At 43.2% G+C, this 23,757-nt stretch overlaps 1 protein-coding gene across 6 annotated transcripts in view; it reads left to right on the forward strand.

Annotated features, from left to right (window-relative positions):
• Positions 1-14,370, forward strand: part of LOC106573581 (protein strawberry notch homolog 2) — a 113,186-nt gene extending 98,816 nt beyond the window's left edge. For all 6 annotated transcript variants that reach the window (XM_014148740.2, XM_014148741.2, XM_045697234.1 and 3 more), the window contains 10 exons: positions 2,888-3,023; positions 6,245-6,357; positions 7,155-7,226; positions 7,376-7,484; positions 7,571-7,786; positions 8,086-8,180; positions 9,861-9,953; positions 10,575-10,706; positions 11,008-11,275; positions 11,924-14,370. In XM_014148740.2, coding sequence (XP_014004215.1) covers positions 2,888-3,023; positions 6,245-6,357; positions 7,155-7,226; positions 7,376-7,484; positions 7,571-7,786; positions 8,086-8,180; positions 9,861-9,953; positions 10,575-10,706; positions 11,008-11,275; positions 11,924-13,299 — 2,610 coding nt within the window. In that variant the 3' untranslated portion in view covers positions 13,300-14,370. The remainder of the gene's footprint in view (positions 1-2,887; positions 3,024-6,244; positions 6,358-7,154; positions 7,227-7,375; positions 7,485-7,570; positions 7,787-8,085; positions 8,181-9,860; positions 9,954-10,574; positions 10,707-11,007; positions 11,276-11,923) is intronic.
• The last annotated feature ends 9,387 nt before the right edge of the window (positions 14,371-23,757 follow it).

A 23,757-nucleotide genomic window follows, 5' to 3' on the forward strand; every position in this document is an offset into this window, starting at 1 on the left:
CTGACCGGATATGATGGCATTATTCTATGTTCTGACCAGATATGATGGCATTATTCTATGTTCTGACCAGATATGATGGCATTATTCTATGATCTGACCAGATATGATGGCATTATTCTATGTTCTGACCGGATATGATGGCATTATTCTGTGTTCTGACCCGATATGATGGCATTATTCTATGTTCTGACCAGATATGATGGCATTATTCTATGATCTGACCAGATATGATGGCATTATTCTATGTTCTGACCGGATATGATGGCATTATTCTGTGTTCTGACCCGATATGATGGCATTATTCTATGATCTGACCAGATATGATGGCATTATTCTATGTTCTGACCGGATATGATGGCATTATTCTATGTTCTGACGTCATTATTCTATGTTCTGACCAGATATTATGGCATTATTCTATGTTCTGACCAGATATGATGGCATTATTCTATGTTCTGACCGGATATGATGGCATTATTCTAGGTTCTGACGTCATTATTCTATGTTCTGACCAGATATGATGGCATTATTCTATGTTCTGACCAGATTAAGGGCATTATTCTATGTTCTGACCGGATATGATGGCATTATTCTATGTTCTGACGTCATTATTCTATGTTCTGACCAGATATTATGGCATTATTCTATGTTCTGACCAGATATGATGGCATTATTCTATGTTCTGACCAGATATGATGGCATTATTCTATGATCTGACCAGATATGATGGCATTATTCTATGTTCTGACCAGATATGATGGCATTATTCTATGTTCTGACCAGATATGATGGCATTATTCTATGTTCTGACCAGATATGATGGCATTATTCTATGTTCTGACCAGATTAAGGGCATTATTCTATGTTCTGACCGGATATGATGGCATTATTCTAGGTTCTGACGTCATTATTCTATGTTCTGACCGGATTTGATGGCATTATTTTATAATCTGGCCGGATATGATGGCATTATTCTATGTTCTGACCGGATGTGATGGCATTATTCTATGTTCTGACCCGATATGATGGCATTATTCTATGTTCTGACCGGATATGATGGCATTATTCTGTGTTCTGACCCGATATGATGGCATTATTCTATGTTCTGACCAGATTAATGGCATTATTCTATGTTCTGACCGGATATGATGGCATTATTCTAGGTTCTGACGTCATTATTCTATGTTCTGACCAGATTAATGGCATTATTCTATGTTCTGACCGGATATGATGGCATTATTCTAGGTTCTGACGTCATTATTCTATGTTCTGACCGGATTTGATGGCATTATTTTATGATCTGACCGGATATGATGGCACTATTTTATGATCTGACCGGATGTGATGGCATTATTCTATGTTCTGACCGGATGTGATGGCATTATTCTATGTTCTGACCCGATATGATGACATTATTCTATGTTCTGACCCGATATGATGGCATTATTTTATGTTCTGACCCGATATGATGACATTATTCTATGTTCTGACCGGATGTGATGGCATTATTCTATGATCTGACCAGATATGATGGCATTATTCTATGTTCTGACCAGATATGATGGCATTATTCTATGTTCTGACCAGATATGATGGCATTATTCTATGTTCTGACCAGATTAAGGGCATTATTGTATGTTCTGACCGGATATGATGGCATTATTCTATGTTCTGACCGGATATGATGGCATTATTCTATGTTCTGACCGGATATGATGGCATTATTCTAGGTTCTGACGTCATTATTCTATGTTCTGACCGGATTTGATGGCATTATTTTATGATCTGGCCGGATATGATGGCATTATTCTATGTTCTGACCGGATGTGATGGCATTATTCTATGTTCTGACCCGATATGATGGCATTCTATGTTCTGACCGGATATGATGGCATTATTCTATGTTCTGACCAGATATGATGGCATTATTCTATGTTCTGACCAGATATGATGGCATTATTCTATGATCTGACCAGATATGATGGCATTATTCTATGTTCTGACCGGATATGATGGCATTATTCTGTGTTCTGACCCGATATGATGGCATTATTCTATGTTCTGACCAGATATGATGGCATTATTCTATGATCTGACCAGATATGATGGCATTATTCTATGTTCTGACCGGATATGATGGCATTATTCTGTGTTCTGACCCGATATGATGGCATTATTCTATGATCTGACCAGATATGATGGCATTATTCTATGTTCTGACCGGATATGATGGCATTATTCTGTGTTCTGACCCGATATGATGGCATTATTCTATGTTCTGACCAGATTAATGGCATTATTCTATGTTCTGACCGGATATGATGGCATTATTCTAGGTTCTGACGTCATTATTCTATGTTCTGACCGGATTTGATGGCATTATTTTATGATCTGACCGGATTTGATGGCACTATTTTATGATCTGACCGGATATGATGGCATTATTCTATGTTCTGACCGGATGTGATGGCATTATTCTATGTTCTGACCGGATGTGATGGCATTATTCTATGTTCTGACCCGATATGATGACATTATTCTATGTTCTGACCCGATATGATGGCATTATTTTATGTTCTGACTCGATATGATGACATTATTCTATGTTCTGACCGGATGTGATGGCATTATTCTATGTTCTGACCAGATATGATGGCATTATTCTATGTTCTGACCCGATATGATGGCATTATTCTATGTTCTGACCCGATGTGATGGCATTATTCTATGTTCTGACCGGATATTATGGCATTATTCTATGTTCTGACCAGATATGATGGCATTATTCTATGTTCTGACCGGATATGATGGCATTATTCTATGTTCTGGATTGCAGTGTTACAGTGGTTTGTTATCTTCCTCTCCTCCATCCCTCTTGCCTTCCCAGATGGTGGCCATCATCTCGGAGGCAGCCAGCTCCGGCATCTCCCTGCAGGCAGACAAGCGGGTGAAGAACCAGCGTCGGAGGGTCCACATAACCCTAGAGCTGCCCTGGAGTGCAGACAGAGCTATCCAGCAGTTTGGTGAGTCTGGAGACTACCAGGGGTTAAAGGTCAGGGGTCTGTTAAGCTTAAGGTGTCTGCATGCTTCCCAGCCAAAACAGTTCGGAGGAGTTTGAGCATATATTATGACAACATTTAGTGATGTTTTGGACTTTTTTCGTCTGTTTGGGCACAAAACACATTTTCTCGAGGCAAGCCGAAGCCCCTTCGTTGGTGATTGGTCAACAGTAGGGATTCTTCAATTTAGTATTTGTCATTCAATGAGAGACGACTTGTTTTCATGCACATTTTTTTATTGAGAAATAATACTGCACCAAACATCTTAGTTAGATACATTTTGTATTATTTTTATTTAACCTTTAACTAGGCAAGTCAGTTAAGAACAAATTCTTATTTACAATGACGGCCTACCCCGGCCAAACCTGGACAACATTGGGCCAATTGTGCGCCCTGCCCTATGGGACTCCCAATCACAGCCGGATGTGATGCAACCTGGATGTAATATTGGCGACTAAGATCTCCTCTGCAAAAACGTCATAATTCATTACAGATTTCTGGAGTTATCTTAGATGAATTAGAACTATTTTGAGGAAGTGTATATTGGCAACGGCATCTTTAAATGGACAAACATTAATATTGCTTATTTTTTCTAGTTTTTCAAGCAAAGGTCTTTTAAGGGAGTATGTGCGCAAACTCGTTCGGTTCATGGAGTTCGACTAGGCAACAGCCGAACTGAAGCATGCTGACGCCTTTAGGGGTCAGGGTCAGAGTTGGACTCTCCTCAATGCAGGTTACACACACTGTCACACAGACGTCTGTCTTCACACAGTCCACCCTGCTAGAAAGTTACACGCTAGCCTGATAAAATGTCATGACATTAGTATTGGCTGCCTCTTCAAATTGCCTTGCCTAAAGACAGATTTAATCATTTGATGTATATCAAATTAAAATATATTTTGTATTAGGATGCAATACATTCTAATCATTGGAATGAGTCACTTTTATAATGGTGTTGTGAAACTTTACTTGGAGGTGTTGCAGTTTTGTCTGGCTGCAGGGAGAGAGGTGTGTTGGACTAAATTAGAATAATATTATTATTCATCTCCGTTGCCGTCTGCTAGATATAATTTCGCACCCAATAACAACAGTGGAAAAGCGGGCGTGTGCACGCACACATCGTGGGCCGTGAATGAATTGTTTGCAATTAGCTAACTGCCTGTAATTCCTTCCTGTTAGCCGCGCTCCCTTGGGGAGCTGAACTCACTGCATGGGTCGGCATGTGTGGGCCTGATTGACAGACACTGTTTACACTCACAACAGCAAAACACGCACACACACACATTTAGGTGGCCTAGGATTTCCACTTTAAGATCCAAGTTAGAACTTGGAACTTGAATGACGGGTTTAGATATGGTACGATTGTTCCAGGAAAAAGATGTGGTGAGTGGAAACTTGGACCCATTCTGAAATGGACCTGGGGCTTTCACACCCAGATTCAATATGCATCCATTTATTTAAAAAAATATAGAGACCTGTTCCACATAGACCTGGTCGGATCCAGATCCGATCCGAGTGAGGGAAGCAGCAGACCAGAGCTGGTGAAGTGAGAGAGGCGGAGAGTGGCCGTACTGTGAGGGATTGACACAGGGAGGTGGGAGCGAGACACTGCAACCAAGCCGACTCGCACTATAGTAGACTAATAGCTGCCATAGCTAGGTTATTTATCATTGAGTATGATCACATACTACCTATCTTGATTGCATCAAACTGGGAGAAGCTAGTTAAGCTAGCTAGCTGGGCTAACTGAGGCTGCAGTGCATGCGCTTTCTCATCTTACAGTTACAAAGAACAACTCCATTCAGAATATTAAATAGCAGCCTACCTGTTTGGCTCTTGGTTGTTGTAGCCTATCCTTCTCCTTTAACTTTTAATTCCATTTTCCATTGATTAGATATCTCCTCACTTTTGCCACACATGGAGTGATGCTCTATGACTGTAACCTATTGCCGTTTTGAAAACTCATGATTGGCCAACAGCAAGCTACACGCTTCACTCTCGTGAAAAGCAAGAGCAGCAGCATAAATGATGAAAGGTATCTCTCTCGCTCTCTCTACTGCAGCAGTCACTTTCAGATCTGTACGGGCCCACCTGGACATGTCAGTTAAAATTACACATACCCGAGACCTGTGACAATATTATCAGATCTGACACAGTCCCGTGACGACATAATTTAGAATTCTGCATCCGACCCGCTTGTGTCCCGGGTACAGGTGGATCTGTGAAGACCTCTAGAAGAAACACAGTTCAGAGACGGGTTACCCAGGAAATCCACATTTGCTGACATCATCCTCTGTTCATTGAAATCAATCTACCCCACAAACCAATATCTTATTTTTCTAGCTTTTCCCTCTTGTACACTACTATACTGAACAAAAATATAAATGCAGCATGCAATAATTTCAACGATATTACTGAGTTACAGTTCATATATGGAAACATAATTGAAATAAATTCATTAGGCCCTAATCTATGCATTTCACATGACTGGGCAGAGGCGCAGCCATGGGTGGGCCTGGGAGGGCCAACCCACTGGGGAGCCTGGTCCAGCCAATCAGAATGAGTTTTTCCCCACAAAAGCAGATTATTACAGACATAAATACTCCTCAGTTTCATCAGCTGTCCGGGTGGCTGGTGTCAGACCATCCCGCAAGTGAAGAAGCCGGATGTGGATATCCTGGGCTGGCGTGATTACAAGTGGTCTGCAATTGTGAGGCCAGTTGGACGTACTGCCAAATTCTCTGTAATAACTTTTGAGGCGGCTTATGGTAGAGTAATGAACATTCAATTCTCTGGTAACAGCTCTGGTTGACATTCCTGCAGTCTGCATGCCCCTCAAAACTAGAGACATCTGTGGCATTGTGTTGTGTGACAAAACTGCATATTTTAGAGTGGGCTTTTATTGTCCCCAGCACAAGGTGCACCTGTGTAATGATCATGCTGTTTAGTCAGCTTCTTGATATGCGGCACTTGCCAGGTGGATGGATTATCTTGGCAAAGGAGAAATGCTCACTAACAAGGATGTAAACAAATTTGTGCGTATGGAATATTACTGGGATCTTTTATTTCAGCTCATGAAACTTTGGACCAACACTTTACATGTTGCATTTATATTTGTTGAGTATAGTCCCTCAGAGTCTGCCTGTTCTGACTGATCTTCCTCCTCTGTGTGTGTGGTCCTCCAGGTCGTACCCATCGCTCTAACCAGGTGACGGCTCCAGAGTACATCTTCCTCATCTCTGAGCTGGCCGGGGAAAGACGCTTCGCCTCCATTGTGGCCAAGAGACTGGAGAGCCTGGTACGTGCTGTTGCAGCCTCCTTTACTACAGCCTGATCTATCTACTATGGAATCCCAGAACTACATGTGTAATAAATCCTCATTTTATTAGAGTGAAGATTGAACTGCTGAGCTTATTACTTGGGGGCTGTCTTTCTCCCAGTAGTCCGTTTACTTCCCCACCACTGTCCCATTGACCAGATGCTTTCAAGGTCACAAACACCTTTCACACAACATTTCAAACCCAGGAAATTCCTCAGATCCTCATTTGGTCTGAATAATAAGGTTATCAAACATTGGAACGCACCCATGTCTGGGTAGTTATGAGACAGTTTTCCATATTTCATTGTAATCTCTTTACTCCAGTCGTTTATTTTCCTTGTCTCTCCGGAGGGAAGGGGGGGTTCCAGAAAGTGTGTGTTGTCTCTGCCAGGCCTGTGCGGTAATCCAGTCTCAGAATGGGATACGTCATGCCCAGGGCCCAGCTTTTCTTCTTTCCCTCCTTCCCAGCCTCTGACTACCTTTGTTTGGCTCCCTCCAGATCAGCAGTGATCTCATATCTGGCAGAAACATCCCTTTGTTTTTATCTCAGAACGTTCCTTTGTGTGGGCACCAGCTAAAGCAGCTGCTGGCTTCAAGTGGACCTTCAGTCACAATCTGTGCACAACACTCAATGTCTTGGCAGTCATGTCAATTCACTGTCTCTATGCTTTACCTGTCTGCTGCAGTTGAGAAAGTTGTGCGTTTGTAGCTGGTGTGTTATCAGTCCGTGACATAAGGCTGTAAAGCTAACTGTTTGTTCCTGTTTCTGTGTCCAGGGTGCATTGACCCACGGTGACAGGAGAGCCACAGAGTCCAGAGACCTGAGCAAATACAACTTTGAAAACAAGGTCAGGGCTGGCTAGAACTATTACATGCAAGATCATGCTTCCTCTAGTACAGAAGCCCAATTTGGCATTACCTGTGATTGGTTGTGTTGGAGGTTCTGGGGGGAGGGAACCTGTTAGATGACCTGGTTTCCTGACGTGTGTTTCTGCAGTACGGTACCAAGGCTCTGGATAAGATCACCAAAGCCATCCTGGGCCACATCGAGAGCAAGGTGTCCCCTCCCAAAGGTTACCCCGGGGGTGATGCTCTGTTCTTCAGAGGTATGTTGAGTGCATGTAGGAAATTGTCCCAAACATTATGCAAGTCCAAAGCTACATTGAAATAATTGTTGTATTACCCGTTTCAGACATGAAGCATGGCATGATGGACGTGGGTATCTTCTGCAAGGAGCCACGGTTTGGTCTCAGCACTGAGAAAGACTGCAGCATCACCAAGTTCCTCAACAGGATCCTGGGCCTAGAGGTCCACAAGCAGAACTCTCTGTTCCAGTACTTCACCGACAACTTTGACTACCTGATCGAGAAGGACAAGAAGGAGGGCAAATACGACATGGGAATCCTAGGTATGGAGTCCAACACTCACGCTTAAAACATGCCCTTTCCCATAAGTTGTAAAGCTAAATAACTCTCCACACTATTAGAACAAAAGGCTGCATTCTATTGTATGTGACTACTACGCCATACAGTATATACTCCTCCATATATTAAAATAAATCTACCTGCCTACTGCATTTGGCCTTCCTAGAATGTCTTTCTATGAACAGCAGCATGAGGCTGATGGTTTGGGATGGTACCGAGTCTCTGTATAGAGATGCTAGGTATGTCTCCTGACTAGAACTATGTGTCCTGTCCTGTCTGTCAGATCTGGCCCCAGGTAATGATGAAATCTACGAGGAGAAGCAAGAGACCTTCATGACAGTGGGAAACCCCCAGGACGGACAGGTCGTGCTCTACAAGGTACTCCCATGGTACACTGGCACATTATTGTACAATCCAATTATCTCGCTATATTTGACAGCCACCTCATATAGATTTGCATGTTGATCTTTGTTTTGTAACTAAATGAGTGCTGCTGTTTGGGCTGCTTCTCTGGTCTGAAAAATAGATGTAAAGTTTCAATAAGACTAAATATTTTTTTTTAAACACTACCCACCACTGCCGTGAAACAACAAGAAAGCAGTGTTTCCTGCCTACGCAGCCAGAGAGGGTGATATAACGTACTCGACAGATTTATCCTCCACTTTGTTATTCAGTACTCTGACTCCTGGATACAGTTTTTAGTGCTGAGCGATTAAACCAAACTTTCAGGGGGGTTTCAGTTATTAAACAACTAATTGACCAACGTCGGATCACTTGCGTGAATTACATGTAGTTATTTTTTTTGTGTGTCCAACGTGCCGTTTCTCTAGAGAGAAATCAAATCATTTACGGAAGAAATCAAGTACTACATGGGATGCTGGGCTAAAGGGAGTTGTAGTTTTCAGTAAGCAAATAACCTAGTTTAGCACAGAAACATGGTAATGAACTACATTGACCATAATCCATTGCCCGGATCTTTCCTGCTCTGACAGGATTCATTTTTCATTACGTTAGGTTAGATACATACAGACCGCATGAGAGAAGAATGTACACAATGACGAGAGAGATACTTTGAAGAACTAGTCAAATTATTTTGTCAGACAGCTCTGCAGCATACTTGGGCAGGCTAGCCTAGCTAAAAAAGGATGATTGAAGACAGTACAGCACAGGTGTCAAACTCATTGCACGGAGGGCCGAGTGTCTGCGGGTTTTTGCTCCTTACTTGTACTTGATTGATGAATTAAGGTCACTAATTAGTATGGAACTCCCCATACCTGGTTGTCTAGGGCAACCAAAAACCTGCCCTCCATGGAATGAGTTTTACAGCCCTGCAGTGCAGTATGGGAAGCACAGAGATAACGTTAGATGGGCTGGCTGCTACAGGCAGAGATGAGATGATCACTTTTAGGAATTCAAAATGAATTCAAATAAAACTAAGTAAAAATATTTCCTATGTTTTGGTAATTGAATGTTCAATTTCCTTGCTCTGGAATTTCCATAAAAAATCTCCAAAATAATTTGTATGTGACTATTTCATAATGAATAAAAAAATAATTAAATTGTTGATATCAAAAAAAGCTATTCTTTTTTAAGAATTGAACCGACACCGAGCCAACTTCAAAAAGCATGAATCGCTCTGCACAAGCAGGTATATCGAGATTTAAAATGTTGACATTTCATCTGCCTGTGGTTGGCCAGATGGAGGGAGAGTAGCAGAACGCTGAAAAAGTATCATTACTGGTGTCTCCGGCTCCCTGCCTTGCCTGGCCGTCACTGCAGGATAACCTAGAGTGTACATTTTTAACCAACACAGCCAGGACCGGTAAAGCACATGTAGACTCCCAACTCATGCCAACACCCCTGGCTGGCCTCTGAGCCCCTGATACAAAGAGGATACAAAGAGCTGTGTATGTGTGTGTGCCCGCACAGATTTCCGCGTATGTGTTGGGAATGTTGAATCGTGCCCACAGTGGGTATTCGCTGCATAGTGTTCTTCCATAGGGCAGCTATTCTGACCTCTAACCGTTAACCCTTGTCCTCTGCATGTCACCCCTATAGATCAGCGTGGACAGAGGTATGCCCTGGGAGGAGGCCTATGAGAAGGTCCAGAACCTCAACAGTCCTGACGAGGGCTTCTACCTCTCCCACAAGGTGAGTCTAGCTGGCTACCGTAGAGCACAGAGAGACACTCTGCATGTCCCAGCACGCACACAGACGCACCAGGAAGCGTATGATACTGTGAGTACCTGTACCTCCCCAGGGCTCAAGCAGAGCTAGAACAGCTTCCAGACTGGTTATTTCCCAGGGGTGAATGACAGTTCAGAAGGGTCCAGGTGCCTCTGTTCTGTTCTCTGGAGTGTGGCTCTTTCATCGCACATCAAGGGAGTAGGATGAAAGTATACATGTTTTGAACCTGAAGAAGGAGCTTAACTCGGATTTTGTTCAGTATTAATTGTAGTGGCTAGAGTGAACAATATACACAGCCTCTTCCTTCCTGATGTTGAGTTTTCTTAATTATACTGTAGTTAAATTCACTTGGTTCATAATACAATTCAACAATGAAATGAGTCTTCTATAGTCCCACCAGGCAAACACTTCAACACTGCCAGGTTCCCAGTTGAACTCACTATAAATCTTCCGACTCTTTTTTGATTTGATTTATTTGTGGTTTAAAACAATTGTACAGATGGAGTTCAATCGTGGCCAGAGGAAAACACATGAAAGTATTTTACAGAACTTTAAAGACATTTCCATCTCCTATGTGTTCCTCAGTTGCGGGGGAACCACCCATGTGTGCTGCTGGCGGAGCAGGGTCGAGGGAGGAACTTCATCGTCTACAAGCCCAACATCGGCAAGCAGGCCCACCCAGAGAGCCTGGATAACCTGCAGCTACGCTACCACAAGGTATGACTCAGTCTGACACGCACAGACACACACGGACAGAAGTCTGTTGTTTGGCGGAAGGAACCGCTATAGGGTCCACTGACATGCACACAATAGAAGGTTTCCACTCGCATGGCAACAAGATTTGTCTTTGTTGTTTGGCAGGAAATGTTTTATGGTTTTTGTGTGGTGTATGATGCCCTCTAGTGGAATAAACAGTAGTGAAACAGGAAGAACAGTCCTGCGTATTGTCTAAGGTTCGATATAAAAACCAGCACTCAACACTTTAACATAAGACTTGTGTGTTGTGTTCCCATCCTAGGTGACTCCAGACCAAGCCAAAGACAGCTGGGAGAGCCAGTTCAACTTCTCCTTTGGGAAATGTAGCCATGCTAACTGGAACGGGAAGTGTAAGAAGATTGAGGAGGGTCAGGAGTGTCTGCAGGGAATGCGTCTGCGCCAGTACCACATGCTGTGTGGTGCGCTACTGCGCGTCTGGAAGTATGTGGCCGACGTGGTCTCTGACATCACCTGCTCCAGCATCCTTCAGATCGTACGCCTCAAAACCAAAAATAGTAACAAGCAAGTCGGTGAGTACTAAACAACTCCATACAACCCACACACACACCATCACCAAAGTGTGGTTCTGTGAAAGGGAATCAGAGGGAATGTCTTGAAAAATGGGTTTTTCGGTTGCCAAAATCAAACGCCACAACAGCATTATGCTCCAACCAACTGAGCCAAATTATCGACTTGTATAAACAAATGTTAACATAATACTCTCGTGGCCTCCCGAGTGGTGCAGTGGTCTAAGGCACTGCATTGCAGTGCTAGTTGTGGGGCCCATTGTGGGACCCATGGGGCGGCGCACAATTGGCCCAGCGTCGTCCGGGTTAGGGGAGGGTTTGGCCGGCAGGGATGTCCTTGTCCCATCGCGCACTAGCGACTCCTGTGGCAGGCCAGGCGCAGTGCACGCTGACACAGTTGCCAGGTAGGTGTACAGTGTTTCCTCCGACACATTGGTGCGGCTGGCTTCCGGGTTAAGTGGGCATTGTGTCAAGAAGCAGTGCGGCTTGGTTGGGTTGTGTTTCAGAGGACGCATGGCTCCCGACCTTTTCCTCTCCAGAGTCCGTACCGGAGTTGCAGCGATGAGACAAGACTGTAACTACCAATTGGATACCATGAAATTGGGAGAAAATGGGGTAAAATAAAACATAAACCCTCTCTTTCTCCCCTAGGTATCAAGATCCCAGAGAACTGTGTGGCCCGAGTGCGGCAGGAACTTCTCAAAATGGACGAGGAGGTGAAGAGAAGGCGCAAGGAGAAGGAGCAGCAGCGCGCCCAGGAGCAGCGGCTAGCCGAGGAGCGGCAGCTTCAGAACCAACATCTGCTGGCCAAGCTTTACAGCCAGAGACAGACCCTGAACCACAGCTTCAAGAACCAGAACTTGTCGCAGAGCCTCAGCCAGGGCCTCAAGACCCAGCGCCTGAGCCTGGCCCAGGCCAATCCTCTACAGGTCACGCCTCTACTCCAGCCCAAACTTTCACAGCTCAAACCCCAGCTCGGTCCAGTCAACAAGCTCCCCAGCATGGCCAGCCCCACCTCCCACTTCTCCAATTTCCCCCACCACTTCCCCTCCCTGCCCCTCCTGCAGCCCGACCCCTCCTCCTCCTCCAAGCCCCCTCGGACCGGGGAGGAGGTCTTAGACCTGACGGTGAGCCCCTCTCCCTCCCCAGACAGCAAAGAGAAAGGCCTGGTCCTCGACTGCCTGACCAGAGACGGCTTTGGCCTGGACTCTCTGATATTGCTGAGTGAGCTCGCCGCCCAGAACACTGCACACAAACTGCAGCAACCTTTACAGCCACTGCCACCACTGACAAAGCCACAGCAGCTACAGTCGCCACAGCAGCTACAGTCGCCACAGCAGATACAAACACAGCTACAGTCGCCACAGCAGATACAAACACAGCTACAGTCGCCACAGCAGATACAAACACAGCTACAGTCGCCACAGCAGATACAAACACAACTACAGTCGCCACAGCAGATACAAACACAACTACAGTCGCCACAGCAGATACAAACACAACTACAGTCGCCACAGCAGATACAAACACAGCTACAGTCGCCACAGCAGATACAAACACAACTACAGTCGCCACAGCAGATACAAACACAGCTACAGTCGCCACAGCAGATACTAACACAGCTACAGTCGCCACAGCAGATACAAACACAGCAACGGTTGGACATTCCGACTCTAATCAACAGCGACCACCAGGACTACTATGACATCCTCAAACTGCTGGAAGATCCAGACCATCTGCCTTACTCTCTGTCTAGCCAGACAACTACTAACCCCTCCTCTTCCTCCAACACAGTGGCTCAAGTCTCGTCCGGCCTCTTCTCTTCCCCCTCTACCCCCCCCTCCTCCTCTCTCTTCTCTTCTTCGGTCCTGGCCCCCTCAGAACAGCAGCCACTCCCTCTGGCCAACGGCCACTGCAGCACGGACGCCCTCATCAATGTGCGCGAAGTGCTGGACAACATGCTGCGGACCAGCGCAGACCGGCAGACGGTTATCCATTACCGGCTGCCTGAATGGGACTCTGTGTAACCACATCATCAGTGTGGCTGTCTGAATGGGACTCTGTGTAACCACCTTGTCAGTGTGGCTGTCTGAATGGGACTCTGTGTAACCACCTTGTCAGTGTGGCTGTCTGAATGGGACTCTGTGTAACCACCTTGTCAGTGTGGCTGTCTGAATGGGACTCTGTGTAACCACCTTGTCAGTGTGGCTGTCTGAATGGGACTCTGTGTAACCACCTTGTCAGTGTGGCTGTCTGAATGGGACTCTGTGTAACCACCTTGTCAGTGTGGCTGTCTGAATGGGACTCTGTGTAACCACCTTGTCAGTGTGGCTGTCTGAATGGGACTCTGTGTAACCACCTTGTCAGTGTGGCTGTCTGAATGGGACTCTGTGTAACCACCTTGTCAGTGTGGCTGTCTGAATGGGACTCTGTGTAACCACCTTGTCAGTGTGGCTGTCTGAATGGGACTCTGTGTAACCACCTTGTCAGTGTGGCTGTCTGTGTCCTCTAGCTGCTGAGTATGAACGCACGCCTCATCCCCTCTCCCCTCAGGGCCTAGTCACATCACTGCCTGTCCTGTGCTCTTCTCCTCCTTAACCCTCCCAGGCACTGGATCCACAGGCCAGGGTCACTTTCACTAGACCAAATGTGTGGTCCCGTTCAGAGATGGTAAACATACGACCCAGGTGGAACTGGCCGGGTCCCTTCGCTGAGAGAGAGAGAGCAAATGGTCTCTATACGGCGTTTCTACACCAAGGCTTGACTCAATGAAGAAACACAAATCCAACAGGGTTTGATTATGTTTCTATAACTATCAAAAGCTCATGTGCTTTTAAAAAAATCCAACCTGGTTGCAATTGTTTTTAATTTTTTATTGAGGAAACCTGAATGTAGAAATATTTTTCTAGAACTACAGCTAGTCGCTACTGGTTATGTTGGGTTTCACTGGTAACATCGCTGAATTCAAACTGCCTTTCATGCACATCTGTATGCTTTTCCGCGTTGTCATGTAATTCGCTTCATCGCCATTGCATCGACTTGGTTTGTTAAAACCAAGGGCTCTACTCAAAAACATAAAACTGGAAAAATCGACAATGTTTCAGTTTTGGCTCCTTCTTCTCCCTCGCTCTCTGCTGTTTCTACCATCACTCTCTCTAGTGTCCCGTGTGAAAAAAGAAGGGAAGGGGAAAAGAAAACAGTCAGCCGTTGTAACAGTGCCTTTGGAAACCTACTTAAATGCAGTCTTTGAAACCCATATAGGCCTAATGTATAGATTTGTACTGGAAGCATAGGTATGTTAATTTATTATATTTGTATTTAACTTAACCATCCTCGGCCCTCTGTTGGGTCTTTGCTGGTGGCAGGTGCCAGGGGTCGTCCCCACGAGCCCAGTATGTGTATGTCTGTCTGTGTGTGGACCCTATAGGTGTCCCTTCAGCCCTTCAGCAGGTCTGTTCTGTGTGGAACCTTGCTTTCCCAGGCCATGTTATAGACAGAGAGCAGGGGTTAGATGGGATGGACACTGCTGATGTGATGCAATTGGGTGGATGGTTTAAAATGGTGTCATTTCCTTCTTTTAGTCTACTTACCATTCATCCAACGGTGACTCCTGGGTTGCTTTTGATTTTAAGTTCTCAGGAATGTCTCGGGTGCATTTGTTATTTTGTTTAACTTTCAGACCAACATTGATATGAGTATTTGTTTTGGCTATATATATATATATATATATATATATATAAAATATACTAAAACAAATAATAATAAGTATATATAATACATACATACAGTGCCTCTGGAAAGTATACAGACCCCTTGACTTTTTCCACATTTTGTTACGTTACAGCCTTATTCTAAAATGTATTATATTTTTTCCTCATCAATCTACACACACTACCCCATAATGACAAAGCAAAAACTGATTTTAGAGATGTTTGCTAATTTATTAAAAATAAAAAATTAACTCACATTTACATATGTATTCAGACCCTTTACTCAGTACTTTGTTGAAGCACCTTTGGCAACGATTATAGCCTCAAGTCTTCTTGGGTATAACGCTACAAGCTTGACGCACCTGTATTTGGAGAGTTTCTCCCATTCTTCCCTGCAGATCCTCTCAAGCTCTGTCAGGTTGGATGGGGAGTGTTGCTGCAAAGCTATTTTCAGGTCTCCAGAGATGTTCGATCGGGTTCAAGTCCAGGCTCTGGCTGGGCCACTCAAGGACATTTAGAGACTTGTCCCAAAGCCACTCCTAAGGGTCATTGTCCTGTTGGAAGGTGAACCTTCGCCCCCAGTCAGAGCGCTCTGGAGCAGGGTTTCATCAAGCATCTCTCTGTACTTTGCTCCGTTCATCTTTCCCTCAACCCTGACTAGTCTCTCAGTCCCTACCCCTGAAAAACATCCCCACAGCATAATGCTGCCACCACTATGCTTCACCTTAGGGATGGTGCCAGGTTTCCTCCAGAAGTGACGCTTGGCATTCAGGCCAAAGAGTTCAACCTTGGTTTCATCAGACCAGAGAATCTTGTTTCTCATGGTATGAGAGTCTTTAGGTGTTGCAGAGATGGTTGTCCTTCTGGAAGGTTCTCCCATCTCCACAGAGGAACTCTAGAGCTCTGTCAAGAGTGACCATCAGGTTCTTGGTCACCTCCCTGACCAAGGCCCTTCTCCCCCAATTACTCAATTTGGCCCGGGTGGCCAGCAATAGGAAGAGTCTTGTGTTCTTGGGGACCTTCAATGCTGCAGATATTTTTTGGTACCCCCAGATCTGTGCCTCAACACAATCCTGTCTCGGGAGCTCTACGTAAAATTCCTTCGATCTCATGGCTTGGTTTTTTCTCAGACATATACTGTCAACTGTGGGACCTTATATAGACAGATTTTTTCCCTTTACCAAATCATGTCCAATCAATTTAATTTGTCACAGGTGAACTCCAATCAAGTTGTAGAAACATGTCAAGGATGATCAATGGAAACAGGATGCACCTGAGCTCAATTTCGAGTCTCAGCAAAGGGTCTGAGTGTTTATGTAAATAAGTAAAAATAAAAAAAATTCTAAACCTGTTGTCGCTTTGTCATTATGGGTATTGTGTGTAGATTGCTTGGGATTTGTTTTCATTTAATCCGTTTTAGAATAAGGTAACTTAACAAAATGTGTAAAAAGTCAATGGGTCTGAATACTTAACGAAGGCACTGTACATACATACATACATACATACACGTATGTATGAATGTATATATATACATACATACATGACCAAAAGTATGTGGACACCTGCTCGTCAATCATCTCGTTCCAAAATCATGGGATTCTATACACCGATCAGCAACGGGTGTGGCCGAATCCACTTTTGTGTGTGTGTGTATATATACACTACCGTTCAAAAGTTTGGGCTCACTTAGAAATGTCCTTGTTTTCCATGAAAACATACATGAAATTAGTTGCAAAATGAATAGGAAATATAGTCAAGACGATGACAAGTATAAATAATGATTTTTAATTGAAATAATAATTGTGTCCTTCAAACTTTTCTTTTGTTAAAGAATCCTCAATTTGCAGCAATTACAGCCTTGCAGACTTTTGGCATTCTAGACAGAATACCAGCTGACTGCTTCTTCCCTAAATAGTTATTGCATCGTTTGGAGCTGTGTTTTGGGTCATTGTCCTGTTGTAGGAGGAAATTGGCTCCAATTAAGCGCCGTCCACAGGGTATGGCATGGCGTTGCAAAATGGAGTGATGGCCTTCCTTCTTCAGGATCCCTTTTACCCTGTACAAATCTCCCACTTATCTACCACTAAAGCACCCCCAGACCATCACATTGCCTCCACCATCCTTGACAGATGGCACTTCTCCAGCATCTTCATTTTCTCTGCGTCTCACGAATGTTCTTCTTTGTGATCCGAACACCTCAAACTTCGATTCGTCTGTCCAACACTTTTTTTCCAATCTTCCTCTGTCCAGTGTCTGTTCTTTTGCCCATCTTAATCTTTTCTATTTATTGGCCAGTCTGAGATATGGCTTTTTCTTTGCAACTCTGCCTAGAAGACCAGCATCTTGGAGTCGCGTCTTCACTGTTGGCGTTGAGACAGATTTTTTGCGGGTACTATTTAATGAAGCTGGCAGTTGAGGACTTGGGAGGCATCTGTTTCTCAAACTAGACACTCTAATGTACTTGTCCTCTTGCTCAGTTGTGCACCGGGACCTCCCACTCCTCTTTCTATTCTGGTTAGAGCCAGTTTGCGCTGTTCTGAGAAGGGAGTAGTACACAGAGTTGTACGAGATCTTCAGTTTCTTGGCAATTTCTCGCATGGAATAGCCTTTATTTCTCAGAACAAGAATAGACTGACGATTTCAGGAGAAAGTTCTTTGTTTCTGGCCATTTTGAGCTTGTAATCAAACCTACAAATGCTGATGCTCCAGATACTCAACTAGTCTAAAGAAAGCTACTTTTATTGCTTCTTTAATTGCAAAAGGGTTTTCTAATGATCAATTAACCTTTTAAAATGATAAACTTGGATTAGCTAACACAACGTGCCATTGGAACACAGGGGTGATGGTTGCTGATAATGGGCCTCTACGCCAGTGTAGATATTCCATTAAAAATCAGCCGTTTCCAGCTACATTAGTCATTTACAACATTAACAATGTCTGCGCTGTATTTCTGATCAATTTGATATTTTAATGGACAAAAAATGTGCTTTTCTTTAAAAAACAAGGACATTTCTAAGTGACCTCAAACTTTTGAACAGTAGTGTGTGTGTATATATATCTTGTTTCAGAACCTGTAAGATCTGGCTGTGGTTGTGAAATGAATGTATGGTAATTGATTCATGAAAAGCCTGGGTAAGTTCAACTAATCAAAAACAATAAACAAGACATTTTGAATAGCAGATGTTTTAAAAGTCTAAGTACTGTTTACGCTCCACAGCTATAGATATACCTGTGCATGGTAAGAATTGGATTCCTCTTTATTTCTGTTCTACTTGTAGTCTGTAGTTAAAGACCGCTGAAATACTTATGAACTTTGTATAAACATTGTGATGGGATGAAAGCAATGTGCTTTTGATGTTTTTTGTCATCATTATTATGATGATTATTGTTATTTATATTTTAGGGACATTTCGTTTTTAGACTGTTATCCTGATGATCCTTTAGTCAAAGTTTGGTCAGGGACATTTCTAGTTTTCAAGATTACTATAAAAACAAAAAATAAGTCTATTATAACCTGCCACCAAATAATATTGCACTGTTCTGTACGGCTGTACAGGGGTGATCATTTGTTTCTTTTCAGTTCTTTGATCCGATTCTGCTTGTGACTCAAGTAGAATTGTTCCAACTTTTCCATCTTCTGCCAGGGCTTTAGTTTGCAGAGAGATACCAAAGTATTCCACACCCCGGAAGTTACTGGCTATATCTGACCTATTATATCAATCTCAGGAAGAAACCTTAAAGAGATGTATTGGTGGGGAGTTATGAGAAATATTGTTGTTTTCCCTTACAACAGTGGTGAACCTAACAAAAATGCACATTTAGTGCTATTTTATTTCTTCGTTTTGTGCTGCGACTCTTGCTGTTTAAAAAAAAAGAAACGTTTTTTCAATCTTTGATTTTAAGTGTTTATGCCATTTTAGGGCAAAGATCAAATGCTGTTTCTTTTAAGGAACTTTATTGTTTATATGTCTGGACAGTTTTTTAGTCATTTAATACATTTTAATGCTGACAAAGATTTTGAGCAGATTTGCACCTGAATATACTGATATGTGCAATTACTGGTGCAGATCGTTCTCCTTTCCCGACTATCTGACAGATTCACGCTGATCGCAGACATGCAATAGCTCAGGCCCATTTTCTCCTAAGAGATTCTACTTTATACCCATCTCATAGCCCTCTCTTTTCTGCTTCAGATTGTCCCAAACATATATTTTCTCATCAGGCACATTCCAATAAATCCGAACATTTTCACAATCAAACTGTTTGTCCCATGCTTCACCTATGGCCAATGGACTGTGTGGTATAACACTGACATAGAGGTAATATGCATTATCAACCTGTGGAAACGGACAAACACGATTTGAGAAAATGAATTACAATTTTTAAAGGAACTGTTTGACTTTGTTTTAGCTAGCTAGGTCTTTTTATTTTGTCTAAATTTGCACTAAGAATGGCATAATCAAGTTACTGTTGTCTGTTTGTTGTGATTGAGAGTTGCAAGCTTGTTATGTTCCTGACCTTTTGATGGATAGCATTTTTGTATACTGTAACCACCATCCTCCTTGTTTCTCCACCTTCTGCATATAAAAGTATCACATTCAATAATTTATTGCCAACAAAAACTAAACAAAAAACATGCTACTGATTGTATGTATTAAAAAAAAAAAAAAATATTTCTGTAAAAACTGTTCAGCACTTTTATTCTGGGTTGTGCTTTTGTTTTTCTATATATTTATAATTTAGATCGAAATGTATATATTGTAAAAAAAATTGTGCCTTTCGACTAATTCTTTAAAAGGTTTTCTACTCATAAAAGGAAGGAATATATCGAAATGCAATCTTAACTTTGTAAACAAACAACAAATAAAAACTTGAAGATTGTGAAAAATGGTGTCTGACTTTTTCATTGTGAATGAATGCCTTTTGCATTGGGCCTATACTGATGATGCATAATCCATTTGCTGAATTGCTATTGAAAACACACTTCTAAGACAGGTGGTGGTGATCTCATTACTTCTGTATTACATTGATTGAGACCTTTACTGTGCATTTCGGTTAGTAATAGTTTTCTGAAATATGTCAAATGGGCTGTGTGCATTTTAGTAACATTTTGCCATACTCAATGTTTTCCCATATGCAGGCAGAATAGTTTTTTGTACTTTTACCCCTTTTTCTCCCTAATTGTTACTATAGTTAGTCTTGTCCCATCGCTGCAAATCAAATTGTATTTGCCACATGCGCTGAATACAACAGGTGTAGTAGACCTTACAGTGAAAAGCTTACGTGCAATCCCTTAACCAACAATGCACTTTTAAGAAAAATACCTACAAAAAATAAGAAATTAAAGTAACAAATAATTAAATAATAGCGAGGCTATATACAGGGGGTACCGGTACAGAGTCAATATGCGGGGGCACCGGTTAGTCGAGGTAATTGAGGTAATATGTACAGTTGAAGTCGGACGTTTACATACACCTTAGCCAAATACATTTAAACTCAGTTTTTCACAATTCCTGACATTTAATCCTAGTAAAACATTCCCTGCCTTAGGTCAGTTAGGATCACCACTTTATTTTAAGAATGTGAAATAATAGTAGAGAGAATGATTTATTTCAGCTTTTATTTCTTTCAATACATTCCCAGTGGGTCAGAAGTTTACATACACTCAATTAGTATTTGGTAGCATTGCCTTTAAATTGTTTAACTTTCGGGTAGCCTTCCACAAGCTTCCCACAATAAGTTGAGTGAATTTTGGCCCATTCCTCCTGACAGAGCTGGTGTAACTGAGTCAGGTTTGTAGGCCTCCTTGCTAGCACACGCTTTTTCAGTTCTGCCCACAAAAGTTCTATAGGATTGAGGTCAGGTCTTTGTGATGACCACTCCAATACCTTGACTTTGTTGTCCTTAGGCCATTTTGCCACAACTTTGGAAGTATGCTTGTGTAACAGTGTAGGTTCCATCCTTCTCTTCGCCCCAACCTGGGCTCGAACCAGGGACCCTTGCACACATCAACAACTGACACCCACGAAGCATCGTTACCCATCGCGCCACAAAAGCCGCGGCCCTTGCAACGCAAGGGGAAAACCTACTTCAAGTCTCAGAGCGAGTGACGTCTCTGATTGAAACGCTATTAGCGCGCACCACCGCTAACTAACTAGCCATTTCACATCGGTTACACTTGGTGTCATTGTCCATTTGGAAGACCCATTTGCGACCAAGCTTTAACTTCCTGACTGATGTCGAGATGTTGCTTCAATATATCTACATAATTTTCATTCCACATACTTTTCCTACCTCATGATGCCATCTATTTTGTGAAGTGCACCAGTCCCTCCTGCAGCAAAGCACCCCCACAACATGATGCTGCCACCCCCGTGCTTCATGGTTGGGATGGTGTTCTTTGGCTTGCAAGCCTCCCCCTTTTTCCTTCAAACATAACAATGGTCATTATGGCCAAACAGTTCTATTTTTGTTTCATCAGACCAGTGGACATTTCTCCAAAAAGTACTATCTTTGTCCCAATGTGCTGTTGCAAACTGTAGTCTGGCTTTTTAATGGCGGTTTTGGAGCAGTGGCTTCTTCCTTGCTGAGCGGCCTTTCAGGTTATGTCGATATAGGACTCGTTTTACTGTGGATATAGATACTTTTGTACCTGTTTCCTCCAGCATGGTCCTTTGCTGTTGATTTGCACTTTTCGCACCAAAGTACGTTAATCTCTAGGAGACAGAACGCGTCTCCTTCCTGAGCGGTATGACGGCTGCGTGGTCCCATGGTGTTTATACTTGCGTACTATTGTTTGTACAGATGAACGTGGTACCTTCAGGGGTTTTGAAATTGCTCCCAAGGATGAAACAGACTTGTGAAAGTCTACAATTTTTTTTCTGAGGTCTTGGCTGATTTCTTTTGATTTTCCCATGATGTCAAGCAAAGAGGCACTGAATTTGAAGGTAGGCCTTGAAATACAGCCACAGGTACACCTCCAATTGACTCAAATGATGTCAATTAGCCCATCAGAAGCTTATAAAGCAATGACATTTTCTGGAATTTTCCAAGCTGTTTAAAGGCACAGTCAACTTAGTGTATGTAAACTCATGACCCACTGGAATTGTGATACAGTGAATTATAAGTGAAATAATCTGTCTGTAAACAATTGTTGGAAAAATTACTTGTGTCATGCACAAAGTAGATGTCCTAACTAAACTTCTGACTTCAACTGTACAAGATAACAAAGTAGCAGCAGCAGTGTAAAAGAGGGAGGGGAGGGCAATGCAAATAGTCTGGGAAGCCATTTGATTAGATGTTCAGGAGTCTAATGGCTTTGGGGTAGAAGCTGTTTAGAGCCTCTTGGACCTAGACTTGGTCTCTCTGCTACCGCTTGCCATGCGGTAGCAGAGAGAACAGTCTATGACGGGTGGCTGGAGTCTTTGACAATTTTTAGGGCCTTCCTCTGACACCGCCTGGTAGAGAGGTCCTGGATGGCCTCAGACTTGGGAGAAGCGAAGGTCGAGGGCCATGTGTCCTCCGAAACACAACCCTGCCAAGCCGCACTGCTTCTTGACACACTGCTGTCTTAACCCGGAAGCCAGCCGCACCAATGTGTTGGAGGAAACACCGTCCAGCTGGTGACCAAAGACAGCTTGCAGGCACCCGGCCCGACACGAGTCGCTACATGGAAATCCCAGCTGGCCAAACCCTCCACCAACCCAGACGACGCTTGGCCAATTGTGCGCCGCCTCATTGGACTCCCGGTCACAAACGCCGTTAACCCAGCCTGGGATCGAACCCGGGTCTGTAGTGACGCCTCAAGCACTGTAATGCAGTGCCTTAAACCACTGCGACACTCTGGAGGCCGGAGGCAGTATAGTTTTACCTTTCCTACTAGACTACCACTAGCCGAAGAGTTACTCTTAAGGAGCCTACCGTTTGTTACTTTCAGAGGTAGACTGGCTCTGCCAGACAAAACAGCCAAATACTCAATCTAAACATGAGTCGATTCTCAATTGCGATACGGTTCTAAAAGCATAAAGGTTCCTCTGTTTCCCATCTATTTTCTGTAAACGAGCGCAGTAACATAGAGATATGACTGTGTGGGAACACTAACCCTATAAAGGTGTGTATCAATTTAACCTTTTTTATTATTATTTCTCGTTGATATGAAAGATAAGGTCCTTATGCTTCCAAAACCGTACTGTAAGCGATGTGTGTTAATGTTCAGACCAAGCATCAGTGCTCTTGAGTCTTATGTGTAATGGAATGGAGGGTCATAATCAAGGGCTAGCCTACCAACTGTCTATTTTGTATTACTTTTTTTACCTTTATTTAAGTAGGCAAGTCAGTGAAGAACAAATTCTTATTTACAATTACGGCCTACCCTGGCCAAAGCTGAGCCAATTGTTTGCCGTTCTATGGGACTCCCAAACATGGCCGGTTGTGATACAGCTTGGAATCGAACCAGGGTCTGTTATGACACCTCTTGCACTGAGATGCAGCGCCTTACACCGTTGTGCCACTTAGGAGCCCATCTATGTACATTCTTGATTGTTTTTTATTAATACATCTGATATTTGATAGTACAATTATACTCCTTGTACTATTTGGCCTTTATAATAATGGTTGGATATAGGTTCGATACGTTGACAATCCATAGATTGAGGAATACCAAGGAGTGTCTCTGGACAGTGTATTGAGAACAAGGCAGGGAAGAATGAAATTGAAAAAAAGGACGGGTGTCCTACTTCCTGTATGTGACGAACAAGCGTGATGACGTTATGAAAC

The sequence above is a fragment of the Salmo salar genome, chromosome ssa16 (genome assembly GCF_905237065.1).
Source record: "Salmo salar chromosome ssa16, Ssal_v3.1, whole genome shotgun sequence".
NCBI lineage: Eukaryota > Metazoa > Chordata > Actinopteri > Salmoniformes > Salmonidae > Salmo > Salmo salar.